At 54.1% G+C, this 25,451-nt stretch overlaps 5 protein-coding genes across 5 annotated transcripts, besides 1 other annotated feature; 2 read left to right on the top strand and 3 right to left on the bottom strand.

Annotated features, from left to right (window-relative positions):
- Window positions 1-570: 570 nt before the first annotated feature.
- PODANS_5_10840 (uncharacterized protein) lies at window positions 571-1,380 on the bottom strand (the record flags this gene model as incomplete). The annotated part of the gene is made up of 1 exon (XM_001905599.1): window positions 571-1,380. One exon carries the CDS (start codon window positions 1,378-1,380, stop codon window positions 571-573), a length of 810 nt encoding a protein of 269 aa, XP_001905634.1.
- Window positions 1,381-6,725: 5,345 nt separating this feature from the next.
- On the top strand, window positions 6,726-8,311 carry PODANS_5_10835 (uncharacterized protein; the record flags this gene model as incomplete). Its single annotated transcript, XM_001905598.1, has 4 exons — window positions 6,726-7,006; window positions 7,094-7,370; window positions 7,428-7,881; window positions 7,935-8,311. The coding sequence occupies 4 exons, from the start codon at window positions 6,726-6,728 to the stop codon at window positions 8,309-8,311; spliced, it is 1,389 nt and encodes a 462-aa protein (XP_001905633.1).
- Window positions 8,312-11,027: 2,716 nt separating this feature from the next.
- Window positions 11,028-11,152: a sequence feature (rRNA 5S).
- A 619-nt stretch (window positions 11,153-11,771) lies between these two features.
- Window positions 11,772-13,030, bottom strand: PODANS_5_10830 (uncharacterized protein; the record flags this gene model as incomplete). The annotated part of the gene is made up of 2 exons (XM_001905597.1): window positions 11,772-12,778; window positions 12,856-13,030. The coding sequence occupies 2 exons, from the start codon at window positions 13,028-13,030 to the stop codon at window positions 11,772-11,774; spliced, it is 1,182 nt and encodes a 393-aa protein (XP_001905632.1).
- A 582-nt stretch (window positions 13,031-13,612) lies between these two features.
- Window positions 13,613-19,688, top strand: PODANS_5_10820 (uncharacterized protein; the record flags this gene model as incomplete). The annotated part of the gene is made up of 3 exons (XM_001905596.1): window positions 13,613-14,143; window positions 14,219-16,723; window positions 16,803-19,688. 3 exons carry the CDS (start codon window positions 13,613-13,615, stop codon window positions 19,686-19,688), a joined length of 5,922 nt encoding a protein of 1,973 aa, XP_001905631.1.
- A 3,581-nt stretch (window positions 19,689-23,269) lies between these two features.
- Window positions 23,270-24,754, bottom strand: PODANS_5_10810 (uncharacterized protein; the record flags this gene model as incomplete). The annotated part of the gene is made up of 1 exon (XM_001905595.1): window positions 23,270-24,754. The coding sequence occupies one exon, from the start codon at window positions 24,752-24,754 to the stop codon at window positions 23,270-23,272; it is 1,485 nt and encodes a 494-aa protein (XP_001905630.1).
- Between the last annotated feature and the right edge of the window lie 697 nt (window positions 24,755-25,451).

The following is a 25,451-nucleotide window of genomic DNA, read 5'->3' as shown; positions in this document are numbered from 1 at the left end:
CACTTCGTGTTGGAATTAACAAGCCTGCCGCACCTCCCTCGTATCCGTCAAGCCACACTGGACCCATGTATCCACAACAATCGCATGGTCCTTCAACTATAGTAGTTAGCCGTGTACAAAGCACCAAAAACTTTCCATTATTTTTCTAGCGCAAGTGTGAAGCTGACTCCTGCAGTGCAATGATGGCAGAATGTGGGATTCTGGGTAAACTTGAGAGCGGAGAGATGCTCTAATCAATCATGTGGTGATGTGACTGCCTAGCCGCAGGGGAAGATCAAGTCTAAGCCCTGTATGCACGTACATCTGTAGTAGTTTTGGTTCCCAGTCTAGGAATTGATCAGTCATGAGCACATACAATGCGCCGCTGGATGCTGAGCTCGGCAGGCTAGGTATCGACATTAAGTCGTCGTAAAGTAATGATGGCAAAACAAAACAAAGATCACAACTGTAAAAGCATAACAACAAATGAAGCGAAGGGTTGGATGTAAAAGGGCTTCCAAAGAAGTCTATATAGAAGGAAAGGGCATCCAACCAGGCACCGAGAAAACACCCACAAAAGAGAAACCTTGCCTACGCTTTGACCTTCATCTCTTCCAGGTCCTTCTCCTTTTGCTTGTTAAGCCTTGGCTGGGTTGAAGCTATCCGGAAAGTTCGCATGATAGACGAGCAACAACAAACCAGACAGGATCTAATGGCGCTACGTCCTAACCGTATCCAGCGCCGTAGTATGGGGAATGCCGAGGGGCCTTTGGAATGATCGGGAGGATTGGCTCCTAGGAGTCGAGGCTGCTCCCGGGCATCCACCACCGCTCCGTCTGCACGCCAATCCCACTCGGGTGGCTCATCCTGCACAACCAGCGTGAACTTTGTTCTGCCAGACTCCAAAATACAAGTTCGCAATATCTGCTTCTTGACCTCTTTTGCAAAGGGGCGCGAGCTGCTCGTGAGCACCACAGCATTCACACCGTGTCTGTCTGGGTTGGATTTCTTCTTGTCTGTGACCCGGTACCCTTCCACAGTTGCCGTAGGACTTCTCGCGGAAGGCCCTCTATTTTTGACGGAGGCCAATGGGATATTGCGTATGACGGACATGAGCTGCGGTCGGATGCTCTCGAAAGCTTGCTCGGCTTCGGGGTTGAGGGGCGTGACGTTGTTTTTACCGAAACCGACGATTCGCCAGTTGCGCTTCTCGGCATCGTCGTCCTCAATGACGTGGGTACGGCGGAACGGCACGTAATCGTCATTCGCTGCTGCTGCCATTCGGGCAGCATATCCCGTTGGTTTGAGTGGCGTGCGTGGTGAACTTGACCCGCCAAACGAGGAGGGAATGGACTTGGTCATTGAGCTGCGCCACGCTTTCTTCGAGTCGAATCCTTCCATGGTAAAGACACTGGACAAGCGTGGAGGAATTGAATATGGTAGATGGGGGTAAGTTGAAGGAGCAGAATAGTGATACTATGCCACTTTCTTTTTCGTCCAACACAGTGTAAAAAGAAGGAAACATCCTTTTATCTGATCTGAGCTGTTGGTTACATGAGACGAAACATCCATCACGTGGTTTGGGGATTTGTCCAAGGTGGCTTTCAGAGGCGGAGGCAAGCGCGGAACAGGCACATGCCTGGTCGGTTCAGGTGTGCCGTTCATTCCGCCTGTGTCACAAGTCGTGGCCATGTTTGTCTTTGCAACACATGTGATGTATCGATACGCCGCCAATGAGATACGAAGATCAGATGCAGCCGTAAAGCTGGCCTGCCAGTGTGATGTCAATGCAATGCCCCCAGAAGGCATTTTCGGCACCGCCGGTCTCCAAGATGCCGAGGGGCCTAACGCCTTGTACATTACAAGGCGGCGTGTGGCTTAACTTTGTTTTTCTCTCAGCCTCATCACCATCTTACCATCATCGCCACAACGGTCATGAAAGTCCTGACATAGAACAAAAGTCAAGCAGTCATCAAGTCCAGTGAATCAGCATAGCCGTGCTATCCAGCTTGTACAGTACCCACCTCACGTACACCCCCGCCTGGTGTTACGTACCCACAGGAACCTTACATATTTTACTTCTCCCATCAGGTATGTTCACAACAAGCCGGTAAGACAACCCATCTGCACATCGGTTTCAAACCCCTTCTGTGACGAAACTAATTACGGTTTGCTAGCAAAGGTAGTACTCAGAGAGTAGATAGGTGAACTCGCCACTACGCTATTTGACAGCAGTGTAGGTGAATGTAACTACAATGAATGGTTACGACAGAGTCATGATTGCAAATGTCGTACCTACTTTTTGTGCCCTGCATCACGACTTTGGGTTTCCCAGTTCTGTCCGTAGGTGGGTGTTGATCAACTTTGCAGAGAAGACCTGGAAAGATAGGTACCTACCTACCTTGCCTTGTTCAAAGTGTTACTGACAACGGCAGAGTATTTTGGCTTGCAGAAAACAAGTATACCCCTACTCAACTCGTCATACGCATGAGCGATTGCAGCACTCATTTAGTCTCACCCATAGCCTAGGCGAAATAGGGTTTTCGGTTTCTCTTTCCCGCTATCAGCTACCATGTCTGCACTCAATCCTCCTCACCCTCAACTTCCGCTGTGGCGTTTGACACTCAAGGCTTTCCAAGGAATTTCTCAGAATCCGCCATTGAATCACGCGTCTCCGAACCACCGACCGCAGTGGATCGGACCAAGCAACCGTGACGAACTCATCGCCGGAATATGGGGCCATTGTTATGGCAACATTGCCTAGTAAGCGACCTACCTAGTCTTTTCCCTCCCCCAGATCATTCTTTCTCAACTCTTTACCACGTTATCGCACCTTATTGGGTACATACTAAGACGTATTGCTACAAAAGTGAAGACGAATATGATAGTTACGTGGTATACCTCGAAAGAGAGCTTTCTGAGTTCCGGACTCAAGACTGCGTATTGGAGACATTCGGCGAACTATTTGACATGATCGCGATTTTAAAGGATTCACATTCCGCTGCAATGACCAAGTCTGATATAGCGCAGACTTATGAACCTGGATTCCCCCATGGGCTTAATGTAAGATTTTGCTTTCAGGATTTCGATTTGTCCAACACTTGCCCATAACTAATGAGGCACGCTCCGTGTACCACTCTAGGTCCAACGGATGTACAACTCTTTGGACATGGCCGCGCGACTATGGCTCATGTTCGGCTTTGGCTCCCAAGATTGCAACTTTGTCTGGGATGGAGACAAAACACTGCTTCAGGCCGTAATGGCCATCCTGGGACCATCATCGCCTCAACAGTGTCGGTATATTGTGAAACTCGGAAACGCTGATTACCAGACGAACCCGTTGCACGACCCGTCAGTTGCAGTAGAAACAATGCCTAAGCTTCTGGGCATTATCGACAAGGTGGAGGTGGAGGACCAAGGAGGGCATGACACTCGAGCATTCCCTGGGAACTTCTCTCTCCGTCAGATGAGCAGACTTGTTTCTTTTCACATTGAATGGACTGATGATATATTTCAACATCTTATTGTCAAACTCTCTCAAGACAATGACTACTCAGTCTATATCTTTCATCACGCAACGGTGTTGAGGGAGATGTGGCTCTTTTCCTCGGATGTGTGAGCACTACCCCTACCGATAGCCTCCCACAACGCATCGCGAGATTATTACTAACCAGACCTCCTCACATCAGAAATCAATACCCTTACCGAGAACTTGCAGAGGAAACTCTCAAGACCCTGGCTTTACTCATCCCCGACACGGACATTGACAATATCTCCTGGTTCCGGCGAAAGTTGCAGAATGACGAGATACCCTGGCCTGGGTATGTGCGAAAGGTGCGCGGGCTTGACGCCAGGGCTGGTACACAGCTATTGTATCCCCAGGAAATGCCACCCCATACTCAATTATGGAGTGATAGGATCATCACTGTGCCAAGAGAGGTCGACAGTTTCAAGTTCTGGAAAGCTCGCCTCTTGATATTGGAAGACACATTCAACCGCGCGTCACCACGCACCTTTTGGGGCTTTCGGTTTGATAAGCGCAACAAACGCGAATACTACATCTTTTGGTTTGCCGCGCTCAGTCTCGCTTTTGTCGTCATCGGACTTCTTTTTGCCATTGGAGCTCTGGTTGCCGGGGTCTTGCAATTGAAGGCAGCCCAGGAGGCCAACAGGCTCGCGAGTATGGCTACTCTCTCGACAGACTCTGCTGCTGCTGCTACCGAAGGTTTCAGCGGGCGGGTGGAGTGCTGTTGTTTGACCATGGCGTACAGCAACGGGACTTCAACTGTCGGCGCGCTGTGGACCGCGCAAGAATCCTCTTCGTTGGTGCAGGCGACCACCATGCCAGCCTCTCCAGGAAGTCCCCGCCAGACAACCATGAGCGTCAGGTCCACGAGGCCTATGGCCAGCATCATCTCCACAACCGCTGAACCCGTGTGGTATACATCGCCGGTGACGTCAACAACGACAACACTCTTCTCGATGGATCGATCCGTCACGTCTTGTAGTCTTCTGTAACTGAATTCCAGCATTGGAGGACTCACAAGAAAATAAAGGTATATCACATTGGACATGGCACCATGGTCGTGACCGTCTTTTATCGATTCTATGAAGTGGTTGCCATGACAACTGTTCAGGGGTAACTTCCTACTAAATAAAGGGGGGTTTGGACATTGAGAGCCACAACCATCAACTATCTACACACAACATATCCAACCTATGCATTGAAACTATCAGTGTGTCTGTCTATAGCATGACCTTGAGAATTTCAAGTCCCAGCATCTGTAACTCTTAATCCGAACATCCCCTATTCTTAATTCCAACATCCTCTGTCAACGATCCAAGCATTCTCTCCCTTTTATCCCAGCAATGACCGTCCACTATCCGAGCATTACCTATTGTTAGTCTAAACATATAAACCATCCATCTCAACACCGCCAGTCCATAGTCCGAACACAGAAACCGTCCATCCGAACACGGTGGCTTTCCCATCCAAGCTGCTCCAAGGTCGTTAGCAATGTACCAAGGTCCTTCAGTCAACATACATTTCCATCTTGAATGCCAAAGAAATCTCTCCCTGACAACTAATCCCAATCGGCTTCTCAAGCTGTGGGACCAGCGTGTACCGAACACCACATTTATAGTGACATGCACGGCCTTAACCCTAACCCCAGTTCCGATCCTCATGTGTATAAGATGGGGGAGACGCGGACAGATATGAACCTCAGCCACAAAACATTCCATACACCTCTAAGTCTACAAAGTTGATTTTATCAAAAAAGCACATCTATCTTTAACAGCAAGCACAAAACAAAAAAAGAAGGAAATGATGAAATTCCGCACTAATACCACCACTCCCTTCTCAACCCCCGTCCCGGCCGACCGGACTGACATTGCAACACAAGAGAGCCCGCGCCCACAACAAGCTCAGCCCCTCCCTTCCCCTCGGTACCTCCCCCAAAAAAAGTCCCGCTATCTATATCACCAGCCGGAAAGGCGCAGCTAAAACGAGAGATAAAGAATCGGTCAACCATCACCACGATAACAAAAATGCGGTGAGAAAGCTTCCGTACCAAAAAGAAAAAGAAAAAGGCTGGGGCGCTTTTGGGTTTGGTGGGAAGAGAAAGATTGCTGGTGTTGGCGGCAGCCATGTTGAAAGTGTGAAATGAGGTCAGGGCGGTTTTGCAGGCTGACCAGCGCCGTGCCGTTGGAATTGACTTCTGGAGTCGCGTTTAATTGGCGCTAGGGAGCGGGAGTGGGGCTTGGCACACAGCCCTGCGGATAGTGGGGTTCGGCTTTTGGGGTCACCCTGGAAGTGGAAGGCTGTTTCTTCAAGACAGTTCGATACCTACAGTGCCAACACCTACTTAATCGTGGCCACTCAAATATCGAGAACATCACCTAAGAATCCATCACGCCCGAGATGTTGGAGAACAGCCAAGAGGTATGAGTTGAGTCGACGACCTATCCTTATCTAGATGTCAATCTAACACTGACCCAACTGAAGGTCACTGGGGTGCACGGCACTCTTGAAGCTCGAAGATTCTCATGAGAAGCCTGGATTGGCATGGTTGCTCTAGTTGGATCTCTTGCTCTCGGCACTGGTATTGGTGAGATATAACATGAGCGGGTACCAGGACCACCAGCCTCTGAACATGTTGTGGCCTTCATGAACATGACTAAAGCGGTCCTAGATATGAGATCCAGGTATGATGCAAGTCAAGACTCACGGCTGACTTCGACAATCATCGTTCAGTCTGGTAGCCTGACCAGCCTTCAGTATCACCAACCTCACCTTCGATCCAGAGACTCACCAAGAGGGGGATTATTGCAAGGGTTAGCGAGCATCGAGTGGACCTACCTCTATTAGCTTCGACCCACCCGAATCCTCTACACTAACCAGAACAGCACATAACCCCTGAGATTGATGCGCACAGGCCACAACGATTGGAGCGTCACCGATAGGTTTACTCCATCTCCAGGCGGAACTTAGGGAAATGATCCGATGCGCAAGCGGTGTGCTTGCGGTGGAAATTCAACGTCCTTGGCGAGCCGAGTCGTTTCCACAGGGTCTTCTCTCATTCGCACGTAAAGCCGGGCAGCATGTCGCTCCAAAATCCCGTCGGACTTTCGCCCTGTTTTCTCTGCTCCTTGTACGCACGACTGACGCCGCAGTTCCAACAACGATAAACGAAAACCACATGCCGCCTGGGCCGGGGTAACACCGGCACTTGTGAGAGGAGCACATGGCCCACCAGTCACCTCCCATGCAGCCCCCGGCGCAACGACCTTCTCCACTGCCTTTCGACGACCAGCCGGGCCTCGAGGTTGTGCCACACGATTACCTTCCCGAAGTTCGTCCGGAGGAAGAACCCAAGTTCTATCTGGTACCGGCTCAACATCAAGCTCAAAAGGCCCACCTCAGCGAAGATTTTCCACAGGCGGTCGATAGCAACGGGGAACTAGATGTGGGCAGTCCAACCTCGACCGAAAAGGGCACACTTCCTGTCAGCAAATCGTACCAGAGGTGAAAATGGTGGATCATAGGCGGTACTGCTTGTGTGGTGGTTGCCATTGTTGTCGGCGTTACTCTGGGTGTCGTGTTATCACTTAGAGCTGGCGATGATAACAGCAACGCTGTCCTAAACAGCAGGCCAGAAACCATCCGCCAAGGCTCCAAACTCTCTGCAGTGGGCTGGCGCAAAGCGAATGGTGATGTTGAGAGATTCCTCTTTTACCTCGACCCCCAAGGTCGAGTCAGACGCTCGCGAAGTATCACCGGCCCAGGCAGTTCTACTTCCATATGGGAAGAACAACCAGTGCTTGACTTGAAGGCAACCAACGGTACCTCACTTGCCGCCACAATAGCTCTTGACGGCAGAGCGTACAATGTATGTCCATTTCTTTTGTTGCTACATTGATTCCCAAGCTCACTAGATGTCTCTTAGCCGCAGACAGTACTATTTTACGAGGAGGACACAAAGGTCTTTGCCGCCGTCATCAACGAAACCATACAACCAAACATTCAGACTGAAAGCTTCTCGGGCGGGTACGGTCGTGATATTGGGGATTTTACCATGGCCAGTGGGGCTAGTTTAGGCTCATACTGGCCTTACGTCGTTACTCAACACGAGTCCGGTCATATTATTCAAAACGATCTAGCGCTAAGGCGTGGCCTTGTTCCCAGTAGTGGCCATGACTGGTATGTAAAGAATCTTACCATTGCTGCCTACGAGGGTACATCATTGTGCATAGTACCCACAAGCACCAACTTTACCAAGATCAGGGACTACGAGGCCTACGGTGTAGTCTATCAGAAGCCCAACCAAGGCATAGCCCTCCATTACCCTGCCTTTGGTCCAGGCACAAACGAATCCGTGCAGCGCGACCAGGTTCCAGAAAGTAGGTCAACTGCCAACAAATGGCAAGGGTCTGTTTGCTAACAAAGCTTTCAGTATTCCCACTGGAATATGTATTCCCTCCCCAGGCGCCGATGGCCGCTTTCGCCGTCGCTCAAAATGACAACGACGACGAGGGTCCGGTGAACATCTATCTCATCATCAAGAGTTATACCAGCGGCACATTTTCCGTTTGGTTCACGGAAAACTCGTCTTATTGGATGGAGGAATCGCCTGCGGTATTCCAAAACGTTGACGAAGATTCGGATATTGCGTGCTCCAGTTTGGCTGTTACCAACTCGGACTGGGAAGAGCAGGAGGTCCCGCTGGCGCCGGACAATGTGCGGTGCTACTTTCAGCGTAATGGCACGGTTGTCGAGGTGAGCTTTGAGGGCTCAGGGTGGACTGAAATTGGGGTGGTGCCGATACCGTGAGATACAGTTTGCTCTCAAATCAGGGACAGCAGCTGGGAACTAATTGTCGTTAAATGGCAAGCCGCGGGGGTCATGGGAATGGGAAACGAGCTAACATTCTTGGTGATGGACGAACGTGGGGTTGTAATACCTGTTGAAATCTGCCTTGTCGGGGAAGTCACTTCAAATGCACCTTGGGTCTTCAAAGTTCCGACTGGCTTCGATAGAGGACTGGAGTGATTGGATTAGGTTGATGGTTACTACGTATTAAACTACAAGATCCTTGGATAGAGTCATCACAACATGCTGATAGAGTTCAGTCAAAACTTGAATCTATATGTTGAAAAGCAGGAATTAAAGGAGCTTAAATCTGCCTCTACAGATGAGGGAAAATGCTGGGCCTCATTCTGTATTACATATCGCTCCTTCCTCACATAACTTTGCAAGGATCCAGCGATTCGGGAAGGTCACACAAGCTTTACGTTCGACTTTATGTCTGGGCAAGGCCCAGCAAAACAGTCGGACAGTTCGGTCAAGATATGTCTCGGGCGTACCGCAATTTACGTTGCCTTCCATATATGCTCAAGTGAGGCACTGGCGAGTGTCTGTCTTCGTGATAGGCTCAAGGTCGGTAACTCCGGCAGGTAAGCGGGTCGATCCTCTTCCGCCAAAGCCACGAGATCGGCCATTTGTCTGTCTGATGCTACCGTGGGAATAAGTCTGTGACAAACCCGAGGGCCGTTACCTAGTTACGAGCTTTGCGGTTTCTCTCCGAACACAAGGTCAAAAGCCGTGTCCATCTTACCGAAAGTTGAGTGCATCATCTTAGTAGGTGCCAAGGGGAATGAAGCCACCAAACGATCGCAGAATATGGCTTTTTTGCAGCATGCGACTACCGGCAATCTCAACAGTGCCCTGCCCGCTTCACCACCAGATCAAGTTGATGATTTGGGCCCGGTTATTTTGGGAACGGGAGCAGCGTTGATCCCTATTACCGTGATCATAGCGGTGGTTCGGATTGCCACTGGGCGCATCATTTCGCGGCTGCATGTTGACGACTGTAGGCAGCACATCTCCGTGTGAACTTGGTATCTACGATAGCTAACATCAAAAGACGTGTGCCTACTCACATTATCCCTAGGCATCGCCCAATGGGCCACCATGTACCGCAGTAAGCTTCAGGTACCTACTCACCTCTCCCCTTCTCCAGATTCTGCTATCTGCTCCCTAACTCTCACAACCATCACAGTCGCCCAACTAGGCATAGCCCGCCACGCCTGGGACATCCCGCTCACGTCCATCACGCCCACAGTCTACCAAGTCTGGGCTACCCACACCATCTTAAGGATCATCTCCTTTTTCCAACACGAAAGCTCTCATCCTCACCTTTTACCTCCGTCTCTTTGGGACTATCCGCTGGGTTCGCTGGACGTGCTACACCTTTTTGGTCCTCTCAGTGATTATCTACGGTATAATCGACATCTGGTACATCGCCGGCTGTGTCCCCAGGGGTTTGAAGCTACCGGTCTGCGACGAGACTGGGCCGTTGATTCTGGTGGGAGGTGTTTTCACAGTGGTGGCGGATGTGCTGTTGTTTGGGCTGCCGTTTCCGATTATTGGGGGGTTGAGGCTGAGTAGGGATACGAAGAGTGGATTGGTGGTTTTGTTTGGTTTTGCGATTCTGTGAGTGTTCTCAACGCTCCGCTCTGTAGGTAGGCGTGTTATGAGCTCGGCTAGTTGCTGACTTTATGCCTGCTTGGGCAGTATCATCACCACAAGCACGGTCAGTTTGGCGTATAGAATCGCCATTGTTAAAAATGGGACGGAAGACCCTCCAGCTTCTTGAATCTTGGGACGGTGCCGAGGTTGCTAGTATAGTAGTACTGCGTACCTTATGATACCAATCTCCTCACCATTTACCATCATTCAGCTGACGTATGTGAACTGGTACGTGGAAATCTTTGGAACGGTCATCGTCGCCTGCGCACCAGCTTTGTATACGTTTTGGACTCGCATCCTTCGCCAAACAAGGCTCTACTCAAGACTGAGGTTTGAGTTTGGGTTCAAACGGCAAACACAACAAGACATAGGACTGGATGGGTGGAAGACCTGGCCAGCTGGGGATGGGGCGGTTGCAAGGCCGCAGAGGGCTGTTGTCGCGGAAACCGAGAGTAGCCAGGACTTGATCCAGGGGCATGGTGGGATTGGTGGAATACGGAAGACGGTGACTGTTACTCATAGTATCAGTGTTTAACAGCTACCTAAGGTACCTACCTACCCAACTACAGGCTGGGTCCTGTCAGGCGGAACCCTGGAGGTTGACGCTCGAAATTGCTTGCATCCCAATCTGCCCCCTTTATTCGTCGCTTCGAGATCACATTCTAGTAATAGACAGCCTCTCTCACGGCATCCCCGTGCCGAACCCAGACTCTAAGTCTCACTTGTACTTCGTGACCAACAAATGCAACCAAGTGCCCAAATTGCGAGGTGAAGCTTTCGCGTTAAATGTCCGGAGAGCTGGTAGAAAATGGACCAGGAAGAGGGCGTACACGACCTGCTGACAATAAATGGGAAGGAAGAAGGTTCTCTAACACTCTAGCTATCCTGTTGTAAACCCGATCACTCTATGGTTCCATTGGTTGAGAGAACATGGGTACCTCCTATATTAGGGTTGGGTTTTCCGCTCAACATACGTCGTGATGATCCCATTATGGGTTCTGTTTTCACAACAACCCAGCACATACGACCATAGATAGCTGAAAGCTCGGGATCCCGTCCGCTCTCCCCTAGATAAACAGCTAATCGCCAGATCAGTACTCAGGTGGGTGACCACTGGGGAATCCCTGGTGTTGTATGTTTTTGGCTCCATTTTGACTCCATTTTTGGTGGGGCTAGATATCCAATGTAGAATTGCGTTGGTGGGAGGCCACATGGAGTCCTCAGTCATAGCTACGGCAAACAGTTTTATTTTTATTAGGTTTGCTTCTCAAGTTCCTTCTCTTTTTACCAGTTATTTCAACAGGTGTTGATTCAGCTCTGAAGTCGTAATGAATCACTGGCACACAGCTTGCATCTGTTAGCCCGCCCCTGAATGGTTGCCTTGGCAACTGCCGTTAGGTCCCTCAATACTCTCTTCAATCAAACGAAGCTCGGTTTAAGTCAGTTGACGTTGTATCCTACACCGTCATTACACTCGATGACTGCGAGTCCCCGAAGCATCCTAATTACACCGGCCGTAGCCCCTTTGACACCCTGTCGCGCAATGGGCACTCGTCGTGCCACAGAAACCCCCCGCGCTGCAGCACTGGTTGTTGAAGTCACCGCCGTTGCATGTCCACCCGCCCTTGCTGGGACCGCAGCTGCCGTCGACCGAGGGAATGTTGGTCGTGAGACACGCGTTGGAGAAGCTCCTTTGACTGTTTTTGAAATCACATTAGCAATCAGTCCTTACGTCAGTTGTGTTGGTTGTTGAAAACAATACTCACCATCCTTGTCCGCAATGATTCGCCGTCGCGCCACAATTTCCAGTCGCCGAGCAGCAGTTTCCAAACCCGGAGCCAACACACGTCTTGCCATTCAAGCCGCATTTGCCGTCCGTCGAGATCGTCCCGCTTCCACCGCTGCAGGTACCGAAGGACGCCTGGCAGCCCGCTTGGCAGTGGTCGTTTGCGCTTCCGCAATACCCGCCAGAGGAACAACAGTTCCCGAAGCCCGATCCTGTGCATGTCTTGCCGTTGAACGTGCCGCATCTTCCATCGGTGGAGATGGTGCCGCTCCCGCTGCTACAGGTCCCAAATGACGCTTGACAACCCGCTTGGCAGTGGTCGTTGGTGCTTCCGCAGTAGCCGCCGGCCGAGCAGCAGGTTCCGAAGCCCGATCCGGTACACGTCTTGCTGTTGAAGGTGCCGCACCTCCCGTCGGTGGAGATAGTGCCGCTTCCCCCGGAGCATGTGCCAAAGCCGGACTGACAACCGGCGCCGCAGTGGGTGGTGGTGCCGCCACAGAAGCCGGCAGTAGAGCAACAGTCTCCAAAGCCAGATCCGGCACACGTCTTGCCGTTTCTGGTGCCACACTCCCCGTCGGTAGAGATACTGCCGCTTCCGCTCGAGCATGTGCCAAAGCCGTACTGACAACCGGCGCCGCAGTGGGTGGTGGTGCCGCCACAGAAGCCGGCAGGAGAGCAACAGTCTCCAAAGCCAGACCCGGCACACGTCTTGCCGTTTCTGGTGCCACACTCCCCGTCGGTGCTGACGTTGGACTCGGTGCAGGTGCCGAAGAGAGACTGACAACCGGCGCCGCAGTGGGCGGAGGAGTCGCCGCACCAGTTGGTGGCGGAGCAGCAGGAGCCGAAGCCCGAGTTGGTGCAGTTGTAGAGGTTTGGGTAGCCGCAGGAGCCGTCTGGAGAGGGCACACCGGTCCAGGGGACGTTGCAGTTGCCGTAGCCTTGCTGACTGTTTTTTTTTGTAAGAGATGATGATCCCCAAGACACTGAAGTGGGCGTGAGGTGACTTACCAGCCATCACCACAGGCTGCCTGGAAGCCGCAGCGGCCGTCGGCACCGCAACAGGCTCCCCAGGTAGGTGTGCATACCCAGTCGTCGGACATGTCAGGGCCGCAAGAGCCATCCTCTGTGATGGCACCGTTGTGCCATGGTGGGGGATCGCCGGGGCTCTGGCAAAGGACACCGGCGAGGTGTGCGGTGGTGATGCCGAGCAGGGTGGTCACGCTGGAAAAGCGCATGGCGAGGGGCGCTGAAAAAAAGGCTTAAGGCAGTGCTTGTGGTTTGTGTGAGGAACAAAGGGTTTTAGCGGGGGATATAGTCGAGATATGTCGGTCACCTCCGCTTCGCGCTTTTGCTCGGGCCCCGGGGCATGACTTCAGTTCCTAGGGGGAAGTGATGTTCCCGATCCCTGGTTGAAGTCGCCTGATCATTTCGCTCGGGCGGTTGCCTCGGCCCTTGGACAAGCAGTGTCGACCAAGAATCTCCGAATTATCACGGTCTAGATGTCATCTCGGTAACATCGGGCCGGCGAGGTTGCTGTGACCGGGGTTGGAGTGTTCGGAGCAGACTGCCCTAAACCCTTCGCCGAAGATCATAGTTTGTAAATCCTCAGCACTAGAGTTTTTTGAATAAGTCCGACCCCTGTCAGTGGGTCACTAGAGAATCCCATCACTCTTCCTGTGACAGGTTCGATTTAACGGAACAAGATGACTAGTGGCAACCTCAATCCCGATTATCCGGTAACGACGGAGCTTATAAACATGTTTACATGGCCTCCCTTTCAAGATTTCGTCTGAAGTGCTCCAAGGCTTGACTCAACGATGCCTCGCGGAGGGGGAAATCACCTCAGCACTGCCCTCTGGGTAGCTGCAGCGGTCTTTCTTTTTTGCCTCTCGCCTTTCCTCTTTTCCGAAACTGCCCCTCACAGCAACATCATACAACGCTCAACAACAGATGCCCCTATCGACTCTATCATTGCCCGCCGTGACGCGGCCGCCATCCCCGATTCTCGCCGTAGCCCAGGCCATTCCAACCCCCTCAAACTACCTCCCCATGAGCCTCTTTTGTTTGAGGAGCCCTCTGTCTCTGAGCCAGAGCCATCATCGAGCAGCAATCTGACACGGCGGTCGGCAAGCCTGTCCAGACGCGACGGTCCGCTGTACTGTCACGATGGACCTTGCATTGACGGCAGCTGCTGCGGCCCCGACAACATCTGCGGCTTTGGCCCCGACTTTTGCGGAGAGGGCTGCCGGTTCAACTGCACTGCCACGGCCATGTGCGGAGAACACAGCGAGTTCGGACAGATGCCCTGCGGCATGAAGCTGTGCTGCTCATCCAGCGGCTGGTGTGGGGTGAGTACCTACCTACCTAACCTACCTTCCCTTGTCCAAGATGCTGATAGCTACATGTACGACTAGTCCACCGAGGTGTACTGCCACAACGCCGACCCGCTGCGCGGCACTTTGCCCTGCCAGGCTGGCTACGGCTCCTGCTACATTACCGGCCCGCCCTCATGCCCCTACGGCGGCGGCACCACCAGTGGCCGTCACATCGGCTACTACCAGTCATGGAACGTGCGTAACCGGCTCTGCAACAAGGTCTCTCCCAGGCAGCTCAACACCACTGGCTACACCCATTTGTTCTATTCTTTCGCGTCCATTGACCCATCTACCTTCCGCATCGCCCACGCCCACCCGGATGATCCCGCCATGATGCGTGAGTTCACCGGACTCGCTAAACCGGGTCTGAAAACCTGGATCGCCATCGGTGGCTTCGACTTCAGCGACAAGGGGACGCCCACTCACCGCACATGGAGCGAGATGGTCGCCTCCCGTGACCGCCGAGCCGTCTTCATCTCGTCAGTGAAGGACTACATGGATGAGTATGGCTTCACCGGCGTCGACATTGACTGGGAGTACCCTGGTGATCCGGAGAGAGGTGGGAACAAGCTTGCCGACACGCAGAAGCTCGTCCTGCTGATGAAGGAGATGAGGGCCGCGTACGGCAGCAACTACGGCATCAGCCTGACGCTGGCGCCTGACTATTGGTACCTGCGCTGGTTCGACGCCAAGGCGATGGAGCCCTACGTCGACTTTTTTGGCTTCATGGCCTATGACTTGCACGGCCCTTGGGATGCCGACGTCAAGGCCCTGGGCAGCAAGGTTCGCGGCCAGGCCGACATTCGCGAAATCTCCGAGAATACAAAGCCGCTGTGGTTTGACGGCCTCAATCCCGCCAAGCTGAACTTTGGTCTCGCCTTGTACGGACGCGGCTACACCCTGGCTGACCCGACCTGCAACCAGCTCTTGTGTCCCTTCGCTGGCGGAAGCAACCCGGCCCCTTGCACCAACTTTGAGGGCGTCATGTCGCTCCACGAGATTCAGCAGCTCATCGATCGGAAGGGCCTCACTCCCCAGTACCTTCCCGACGCGATGATGAAGCAGATCACATGGGATGACCAGTGGATCGGCTACGACGACGACGAGACCTTTGCCGCCAAGAAGGCCTGGGCAGACTCGAGATGCTTCGGCGGCACCATGGTCTGGAGCATCGACTTTCAGGTGGCTGGTTCTGGTGATTCAGATGACCAGAAATACGGCGACGTTGTCTACATCGGCCAGGAGGTGTTCGAGACACCTGCGGCCCAATGCCCAGCCCCGTGTATCATGGTCTTCCCCTCCAGCTCGCTGCAAGAGCCCAAGGTCCTCACAATGCAACCGTACACGGCCACGCTTGAGGTTGGCACCACCACAACCACTATCGTCGCTGTCAGCACCCCAAGCACAACCACCGTCTCGGTCGTCAACTTTTTCAACCACTACATTACCAGCGGACAGCCCGCGGGGGCCGTAGTCACGCTACGACCAAGCATCCAGCCGCCTCCCCTCATGCTTGTGGTGACCGGTCAGGACAGCGAGACAACAACAAGAACAGTCCTACCCCCGCCCCTTGGTGGTGCCTTTTCCGGCGGCGGTGGTGGTGGTGGTAGTGGTGGCGGTAGCAGCAATCCGACAAGCTCTCCTACCACGACCATCAACACCACTTACACTCCCCGGCCCCCCAATGCTGGCGGGCACACAACAACGATTGCCATGCCCACCAGCCCAGTGGAGGATTCTGACGATTCCGACGACGACGATAATGACCCCCCTGTGCTCCCAGGCTTTCCAACGGGCACTGTTGACCCCGTCGACGAAGAAGACGACGATGATCCTCCCCCTCCTGGCAAGACACGCCTCAAGTGCGACCTCTGGTTCTTTAACATCTGCATCAACTGGCCCGAGCTCGGCATCAAGATCGACTGGTGGGATGTTGAGCTGCCCACAGGCCGCCACGGACCGGGGACCATGCCCCTTGGCTATATCAACCTCCCGGGTGGATGGCACATCGGCTGCGCGAACCCTCCCTGCTCGCTGCCGTGGCCCGAGATCGACATCCACCCCGGTGGCGGCTTACTCGCTGTCACCCCCGCCGCACCGACGCCGTGCAAGCCGGTAACCGCGACGCTCACTATCTCGACCACTTCGTACGCCACGACAACCACCCAGGGCACCGTCCGGACTATCTCGTCCCGCACCATGTCCAGCGAGTTTCCGATCCTGGGGTGCGCCCTCACCGACCTTACCGTTAGCGTGTCTAAGACCGCCTGCGCCTCGCCGCAACCTACGCCGAGGTCCATCGGGGAGAGAGATGACACTCTTGATGATGACGACTGTGAAGACGACGACGAGTGGGCTGATTTCGCTCTCGTCCTCAACAATCCTTTGAGCAAGATCAGCGGAGCCCTGCGGGCGGAGCTTGAGGATGCTGTGTCTGGCCAAGAGCTGGACGACTGGACAGTCATCACGATCGACGACCCGGTCTTCACAGCATTTATCTGGCTGTATGACGCGAGAAAGGCTTATGGTCGAGGACTAACGGGGTCGTATGGGGTAAGCTTTTTATATTAACCAGATTACCTAGGTATACTTCCATCTGCAACGCGGCTAACCACTCCACCTTGTTTTATAGATTGGCTCGGTCCATATGATAGAACACCCGCCGCGGCGGGAGGACTCGCCCCCGGGATCCCCCTCGTCGTCTTCAAGGATGCGACGACGACACAGTCGATCCTCACCTGGCTCTCGCCGAGGTGTGCAAAGTCGGAATAGGAACGAGACAGCAGCATTGGCCGTCGGCTATCCGGACCAACCCATCTCCCCCAAACGCAGGATCGTTAAGCGGACGCGCAGCGAGATGCGCAACTACGCCATGGCCCACCTCAGCATCCCGCCCGAAGTCGAGTTTGCGAGCAACGACGAGTACTTCAAAGAGGGCGACGACCGAGACCGATACTACTACCAGCGAGACGCCTCTGAGTGCCAGGACCAGGACGTCTACCTGATCGAGAGCGGCTACCAGACGGACCACCCGCACTTCCTCCCCCTACGCCAGAACGGCCACCAGGAGACGCTGCCCCGGCACCTGTCGTCGTGGTGGGACGACAATCTAGTCTGGTACCCCGACCACCCCACCGGGGTGGGCTCCGTCATCGCAGGCCGCTACACCGGCGTCTGCCCCGAAGGCAAAGTCAGGCTCATCGGTACCGACGTACCTCATAGACGGTGGGATGAGGGCACGGATTCGCCCGTCTGGGCCTGGATGCTCATCGATGCTCTGACTACGACGCTGGGGCGGGTCAAGTCCAACGGCCGCGGCACCAAGTCGGTTATCAATATGTCGTTCAGCATGATCGTGTTTAATGAGCCGATGCGCAATATGTTGAGCACGCTGCTCCAGCAGCTAGACAGCCTCGGCGTAGTTATCGTCGTTGCGTCTGGCAACCACCCAGATTGGCACAACGCCGATTTAGTGCCGCCGCCCGCTCGCGACGTCTGGCCTCGCGGGGAGGCACAGGTCCCGAACATTATCTTGGTCGGCGCGACCGATATCCACGGCCGCAGGGGTATCTTTTCCCAAGCGTGCGAGGTATACGCGGCGGGCGTGGATGTGGCCGTCTCCCTCCTGGGCGGCGGCGACGACGACTTCGAGGTGGTCAACGGGACGTCTTTTGCGGCGCCGGTCGTGTCGGGCTTAGTGGCGTACTTGCGCGCCCTCGTCGCCATTAAGGATCCCAGCAGACTCCGTGAGTTCGACGACCCGGCCTACGTCAAGGAATTTATATGGAGTAACCAGCGGCGTGTCCTGTACGACGACTACACGGAACGCAACCCCGAGCCGGGGCGCTACGCTAACAACGTGAAGCGCACTAGGTGGGTGCGTTCAGTGTGGAACGGTCAGTCGGAATCGGACAACCAGTGCTACTTCGGGGACTCGCTTCCAGCCGAATGTGATACGTACCCCGAAGACCTTGATGACGGTCCTGACGATAGGTATCATTTCGGGCAGGAGGACGACCAATATGGGGATGATGATGATTGTTCGGGGAGCGGTTCTGATGGCGGATCTTGGGACGGCTCGGATCCCGGCTCAGACTTGGCCCGTAGGCAGTCGAGGAAGCGACAGGCGGGCGGGCAGTGTCCCGTACCCGGGGCACCGGGTAACGGGGGTGGTGGCGGTGGCAGTGACGGCGGCGACGTTGGAGGGCAGGACCAGCTCGGCCCATCCAAGACGTTTACTTACCAAATTGGCACTCCCTCCCCCACCTGCACCACCGGATGCGGCGTTCTTTGCACCGACTTCTGGTGCCGGCCCGATCACACCGGACAGCCGCCGCACTTTACCGAGCCCACCCGCCTCCCGCCGTCCACCATCACCCCTGCGCCGACAGCCGTCGAGCCGATCCCCTCCAACTGCATCTCCTCCACTACCACAAGGATCTGCTACGGCGACCGCCAGGGTCAGATCTGCGCGTCAGCGACGGTGTGCGTCGCCACCCCATGCCCGGACGGCTCCGTCTGCAGCATCACCAGCCCTGTTGATGGGAGCACCCCCAGTCCCACTACTAATGAGGATCTGCCTCCACTCCCGGCACCAACCTCCCTATCCTGCCCCCCGCCCTGGTTTTCCACCACATCGGCCTCGTGCGGCGGCAGCGGCGGCAAGTCGGCCTGCGTGACAACTACCGTTTGCGCCGTCACACCGACCTCGACACCGGTCTACGAGCTCACCATCATCCCGTCGTGTGGAGGCAACTTGCTGTGCGTCTCCAGAACCGCGTGGGTCAGCTGCACGGGCGGCGTCGCGGCGCGCGAGCTGCCCGAGCCGACAACAGTGTCAGCCTTTGGCACGATCCCGACCAACCTTGCCCCCCACCAGGACCACCAAGGCAGCGGGGAGGAGAAGCGTGCCGCGGTAGCAGCAGCAGCAGCAGTCAAGTACCCTCGACGGCCACCCGCGGGCCGTCCCGTCCTCGCACCAGCCGCGCCCGTCGTCAAGGACCTCTCGCCAGCCGCCCCCCCGGCGCCCCCCCAGATCACCGACCACGCCGTCCTCCAAGCCCGCCAGGCCGGTGGGGAGGTCTGCCACGTCACCGTCTTCTGCAACGTCTGCGAGTCCCCCCCCAGGCCGTCGCCCGCGCCCCCGCCGCCGCCGCCCGACCCGTGCATCAAGATCAAAATGACCGAGGTCATGACCGGGCTCAACCTCAACGGCCTCCAGTACGAGGCCGAGGTCACCCTCAACGGCAAGCGCGTCTGCAAGGTCGACTCGCGCTGCAACGAGCTCGCCAGCAGCACGGACGAGTGCCTGGGGGTGAACGGCAAGCGCGAGTGCTCGGACGGGAACCGGATCGACACGTGGAACACCAAGCACTTTGCCATCTACAGCAAACAGAACGACAAGGTGTACGACGTCGATATGAAGGTGCAGGTGTTCGAGGGCGTGTGGGACCCGTGCAACGGGGCCGGGTTCATGTGCATCGCGACCGTGTTTAGGGGGCAGACGGGGAAGTGCTGAGACAAGGGAGCATGCATTCTGTTGCAGGAGGGTGGTTGGGGGGTTGTTTCTAGGGCATTTACCTAGATATATAATCTTGGAAATCAGCAAGTACATACATACCTACCTATAACTTGAATGTTTGAACTACGGAGTGCATGATCTTGTTGAACTTTCCAGCATTCCTGGATGGATACCCCTGAATGTTGCCGTGGCAACCACCAGTTACTATAATATAACCCTGGTTTGTTTGTCTAGCGCGGTACAGCCAAGGTCACTATCACCACAATTGGCAATTCTTCCAGAACTCCCACACAGAAAAAAGGGTCTATTCGGAAAAGACCCCAGCAAGCGACAGCAAGCCCTTGACAGTTCTTTTTCTCAGGTTTCGGTACGATTTCTGAGTGGTGAGAACCCCCTTGAAATTTTCCACCCGAGGTACACGCTAGACAAACAAACCAGGGCTGTATTGTGAGTGAAGGAAGAAAAGAATACTTTTCAATCTTTAATACTACGTCTCCGGCGACACTGCAATACTGGATAAGTTCCGACCACTGTCGTGCATTACCATGAAGACAATAACCCCCGTGATAGTGACCTGTAGCGTGGAGAGAGCCGAACTAACCAACCCTTGAGCACCTAAAACAGCTGTCGATGTTGCACTGAAGGTCGTGGCCACGCAACCACTGTGCGAGTCTGTTCCGTGCGCAGAGAAAGAGCCATCCCGTTTTTCGGCGGCTGCGGCTGCGGATGCAATGTCGTTGTTTGTTTTGGCGAGGTCGATGTTGGTCCTGGCGAGGTCATTTGCAATCCTGGCTTCTCCGAGGGACATCATCGTTCCAATCATCGATATGAATGAGCATATACCGCCCAAAATAACCAGAACCAAACTAGTAAAGGCAATCCAAAAGGTCCACCACCCACGTTTATTCCTTCTGTCGAACCACCATGTTTTGATGCCCCGCGGGGAGGCATTGTCGAATGCTTTCTCCAGGGCTAGCAGACGTGGTTGCCAATATCGAAAGCCTTCCACTGCTCTAGACGGCTCAATGGAAGGGCCGTCCCACATGCGTTGTTCTCGTAGAGATCTGGCGATTGCCCTGCGAGGTACTTTCTGTGGCATGCGAAATTGTTCGCCTGCTCTTGCATCAATGTCGTAGAGGCGGTATTTGGGGCCGTAACCAGCTTCAGGCCAGCAAACCACATTTGACTTGTGTTGCCTTATCTTGTTGAACCAGCCCTGGGAATCACTGTCGGTGGGTATCAACAAGCCAATAGTCCTTAGGGTTTCCAACGCGAGTTCTCGGTAAGGATTCCCTCCACTAGGTAGTCACAGCGTCTGTGTTAGCTGACTATCTGTATGGTAGCTGGCAGCCATGACAAGATTGATTCGGCAGGCCCGGTGGCAGTGAGAACCTTACCTGCTATCTTCGAAAAGCCACATCTCTCGGAGCACAGTGGCGTGGTGAAAGAAGTAGAGTCTCGGTTTGAAACTGGACTTGTCATTCGCGATGACATGGAGATGCTGGAGGACATTGTCTCGCCATTCGTATGTGAAGGCGCATAACTTGGACATGCTCGGCAATGTAAGTAATTCGGAAAAGTCTCTTTTAAGCGAGCGAGCGATCCAGCGAAATTCCACATGCCAACCTCAGCACCACTATTGTACACCGCGGTTATTCTGCCCCCCACGAACCAAACACAACTAGCGCACCGGCCCCATTAAATAGCCTGCCAACTCAACCGCTGAACCGCCGTCGACACTTGTCGAGCTTGTCAGGCGGGAAGGGAGTGCTGGTGGCTCTTGGCAGGGCACTAGCACCGAACATTGAGGGAAGAAAAATACCATGAGGATGAAATAGATGATGCAATATCTGCGCGTGAATCAGGCTTGATTGCTTTGTTTGAGGCTGTGCTGAGAAGTAGGTAGCTAGAAGGGGTAGGGAGAGGATGGGAGGGTGGTATTTGGGTCCGAGTCGAGGGCAAGGAGGGAATCGATGACTGGTGCTCCGTTGTAGGTACGTTGCAGAGGAAGAAGCTGATGAGAGGAAGTTGATTAACACCGGGGACATACCTACTGATCAACAATTTAGGAATGGAATCAGAGCAAAGAGGTTAGAAAGAAGGCGGAGTAGAAAGGAACCGAAACACTGCCTGTACTTGATTCTGACACCAAAGGCGCCTTTTCTTTGCCCCCTTCCCTCCCCCCCACGCATTGATCCCGCATCACGACTGTGTCAGCTAAAATCCCAAAGAAAACCAGCTTTCGCACACCACACCATAGGTACCTAGACTTCGCCATCCCGCCCCTCAAAACCTCAACACCAACAAACATCCTCCTCCTCTCGCCCCATCGTACCCCCCCGCGCCAACCTCAAACTTCCAGGCAGCGTCTGCTCAAGCACAGCCACAGCACCATCAATCTCGATCTGCTATCATCACTCACCTTCTTCAATCCTGTCTCGTGGTCGTGATGATTGCAGCGTGCTGATGCGGAAGGTGACCAACCGCGGCCGAACCGGCTGCCAATCGTGACACGGAGCCAGGGCCCGAAAGCTCCGCCGAGACAACCACATCCCACTCTGTCCTTCATTGTGGGGCTCAGTCTTGCTGTGTAGATCTCGCGGGCCGGGAGCCGCGATCTTTGAGACATCATGGTGCCTACGTAGGTATGCGTGATGTTTTGAGGTGAGCAAGTTGATGAGCCGCAAGGGATACGTGAGATAACCTGTGCAACATTTGTGGGCACAGCTTGGAGTGTACGCTATGTGTACCAAGAAGGCTTGCGATGGAAGAGATTGTCTATGATGCGAATGGTTTGCTAATTACTTCGGGGGAGGGAAATGCTGATGGAGAGGTCGTGTTGTCGTCTCACACGATGTGGAAGTCTCCTGAGAGATGGTGGGGATAGCCATCGCGATCGGGGAGATTGTCTCTGTCTGTTGTCAGGATGGAGGCCTGATAGCCTCGCTTGTAGCCCAACGAAGCACCTTCGTCATTTGGGTGACCGGGTTGACGGTACGTTTGACGAAGTGGCCAAGAAGCAGGCATCGAGATCATGCTCGGGTTGCCTGGTTGGCGACTTTTGGAATCGTGCAAGCCTTGGATGAGAGGGCTATGATCGGCTGCCGGCATTGTGGGAATGAAGGCCCCATACGGGGGGTGACGCACCTCCTGGGTGATGCAGCTGATGATGACTTCTTGCGTGAGCGCAGTTTCCGGTCTTGGTTGTGTGTCGTCGCTCAATAATACCAACCAGGGAAAGATAGTGTGGAGGGTTCACTCCAGCGGACAATAAAGCCGAACTTATTAATGACTGGTACATATTCTCGGAGAAGAACTCTATTCTCTCTGATCGTCCTCACGAAGACTATTGACATCCTAATTCGGTATGTTTCATAGCTCGTTGGTCGACCCGTCTCTGGCCTTTTCAGCTTGTGATATGCATGCAGGAATCCCAATTCAGCGGCTCCCAGCATTTCTATTGGATTATAGCCAGCTGAAAGCCGACTTATGAGGCCGCGACATGTACATCTTTCCGTGCTGATCTAGAGAATAAATTACATGTACATATAGAAAAAAGCAACACATTCATCGGAAGCTCACAGCTTCGCCTTTTCTTGCCCACCTTCTCCACTCTCCGCCTCTGTGTCATCATACTTGATAGACATGAACTTCCCAGGATAGTACTTGGCAGCCCACATCTGCGCCAGCATCTTCTGATCAATATCCTTCAGGTAGTAGTTGATGGGAACGCCGGAATCGCCCTGTGCCGCTTTCTTCAGATAGTCATCCAGCGCCGTCATCATCGAGTTGACGTCCAGAATCTTGTTCTTGCCGTCGTCGATGGTCGCCAGTGCGCTCAGCGAGGCCTCAATGGCCTTGCCCTGCATCTCGGAGGCCTGGCCACTCGTTCGGGAGGCCTCGGCCATGGACTGCACCGTGGCCTGCTCCGATGAGGTCGCGTTCTGTATGGCGGCGACGGCTTCCATGTTGGCCTTTGGGTCGAAATTGGCAAACTTCTCGACCGCAATCGAGACTTCGTTGGCCACCATCGAAGGGATCACGCCCATGGTCAGGACTGTCACGTGAGACTGGACGTTCTGCTGACTGAGGAGGTTCTTGACGTCGCTGGCAAACTTGGCGTTGACGCCGACCTTGCCCTCGGCTTTGGCAAACCAGGCACCCGTGTCCATGGTGCGCTGCATGGACATGGCGGCTGCCTCCATGGACTCGGAGGCGGAGGTGTGGGTGGAGTTGAGCACGTGGACCATGCCGATGAAGCTCGATCCAAAAGTGGTGCCCGAGATGATGGAGAATTTCTGCTTGTCTTCTTGGCTCTCGTTCATGGCGCACTTCATCATGCTGGTACCGCTTGTCGGATCTAACTTCTTGCCAGGGAAGAGATGGTTCCACACTTTGATGGCCTTGTCGATGTGCAGCACGAACGGGGCCACGATGGATGCATTCTTGTGGGTGCAGCTGACCGACAGCACGAGCGTGCCCTCGATGCTGTGCGAGCTCACTTGACGACTGACCTGGCGCGAAGCTGCGGTGCCGATCTTCATGGACTGGGTCGTGCCGAACACGCTGCTGACGGCCCCCGATACGTACGAGGCGATCTGCGCGCTGTAGGCAGCTGAGTTTTGGGAGTTGGAGTCGAAAGAGAAGTACTGCACGTCCATGTTCATGGTGTCGGCGGCAAGTGGCATTGTCTTGATCTCGCTGCGCAGGTAGTCGACAGGGCTTTCGATCTGCCTGTGAACCGAGTGTATTTTCTGGCGCAGTTGCATGATCTGAGGTTCGGCAGCCATTTTGGCAGTTGCATACGTGACCGCGGCCTTTTCCACCGCGGCGTTCAGCTTCTTCAGCTCTTCATCCAGAGCATCAGTCCCGATGCCCAGGTTTCTGAGTTCGGTCTTGGTCATGGTCAGGCCTCTCTTGGAGGAAATGAGAGAGTTGAGAGCATCATGGGCAGCATCAACGGGTGATTGCAGCTTTGAGATGGCTTCGACATTAGTGAGTGCCTCTTCGCTCACCACGCTCATCAACACAAGACTCGGGTCGTAGGGTATGGAGGTAGGCATGGTGTTTGGTTTGCTGGGCCAAGGTATGTAATAGAAGTATTGTAGGTAAATGAAGGTGTACGGCGGATCTTCAAGTTTGGAAATCACGGTCACTCGGACCCTGCGGTGGGAGCTAAAGATGGAGCAGGTGAAATATGGGAAGCAGGAATCACCTGGTTCATAACCGCCTTCAAGCAAGCCAACTTGGCAGAACACATCTTCAGATCCGCCCTGTCTTGATCACCTGATCGCCCATCTGCAAATTCCAAAGCGACATTATCTTTGTCCTTCAGGCAGCCACGGAAGCGCTGTTCTAGGCCAGAGTCCGGGTGTCTATATCACAGCTGAAAAGACCAACAGTCGATCAACAGGACAGGAGTACCCATATCGAGTCCTACCTACAGCCTCTAGAACGTGATCTAGGCCGTGATATGTAACTGGGAACCTCTTATCCGAGCGCCGGGGGGTAACACATCTAGGCTCGGTTGCGTGTACACCAGTGTTATTGGAATCTGGACCCAACACTATTGAAGTTTACTTCACCGGTTCAAGAAGTGAGTCGCGTGCTCTTTCAGAGCTTATGGTGGAACCATCTTCATCACCTCCAGTGTGACACAACGTCCCTGTGTGGAAGAGGTTTTCCTTCATTAATTCGAGAGGTGTGTGTCACATTGGACGCAGTGAAACCAACATGCCTGGTTTAAGTATAAGTCGCCTT

The sequence above is a fragment of the Podospora anserina genome, chromosome 5, assembly GCF_000226545.1.
Source record: "Podospora anserina S mat+ genomic DNA chromosome 5, supercontig 10".
In the NCBI taxonomy this organism is placed as follows: Eukaryota; Fungi; Ascomycota; class Sordariomycetes; order Sordariales; family Podosporaceae; genus Podospora; species Podospora anserina.
This window is presented reverse-complemented; position numbering and strand designations above follow the sequence as displayed.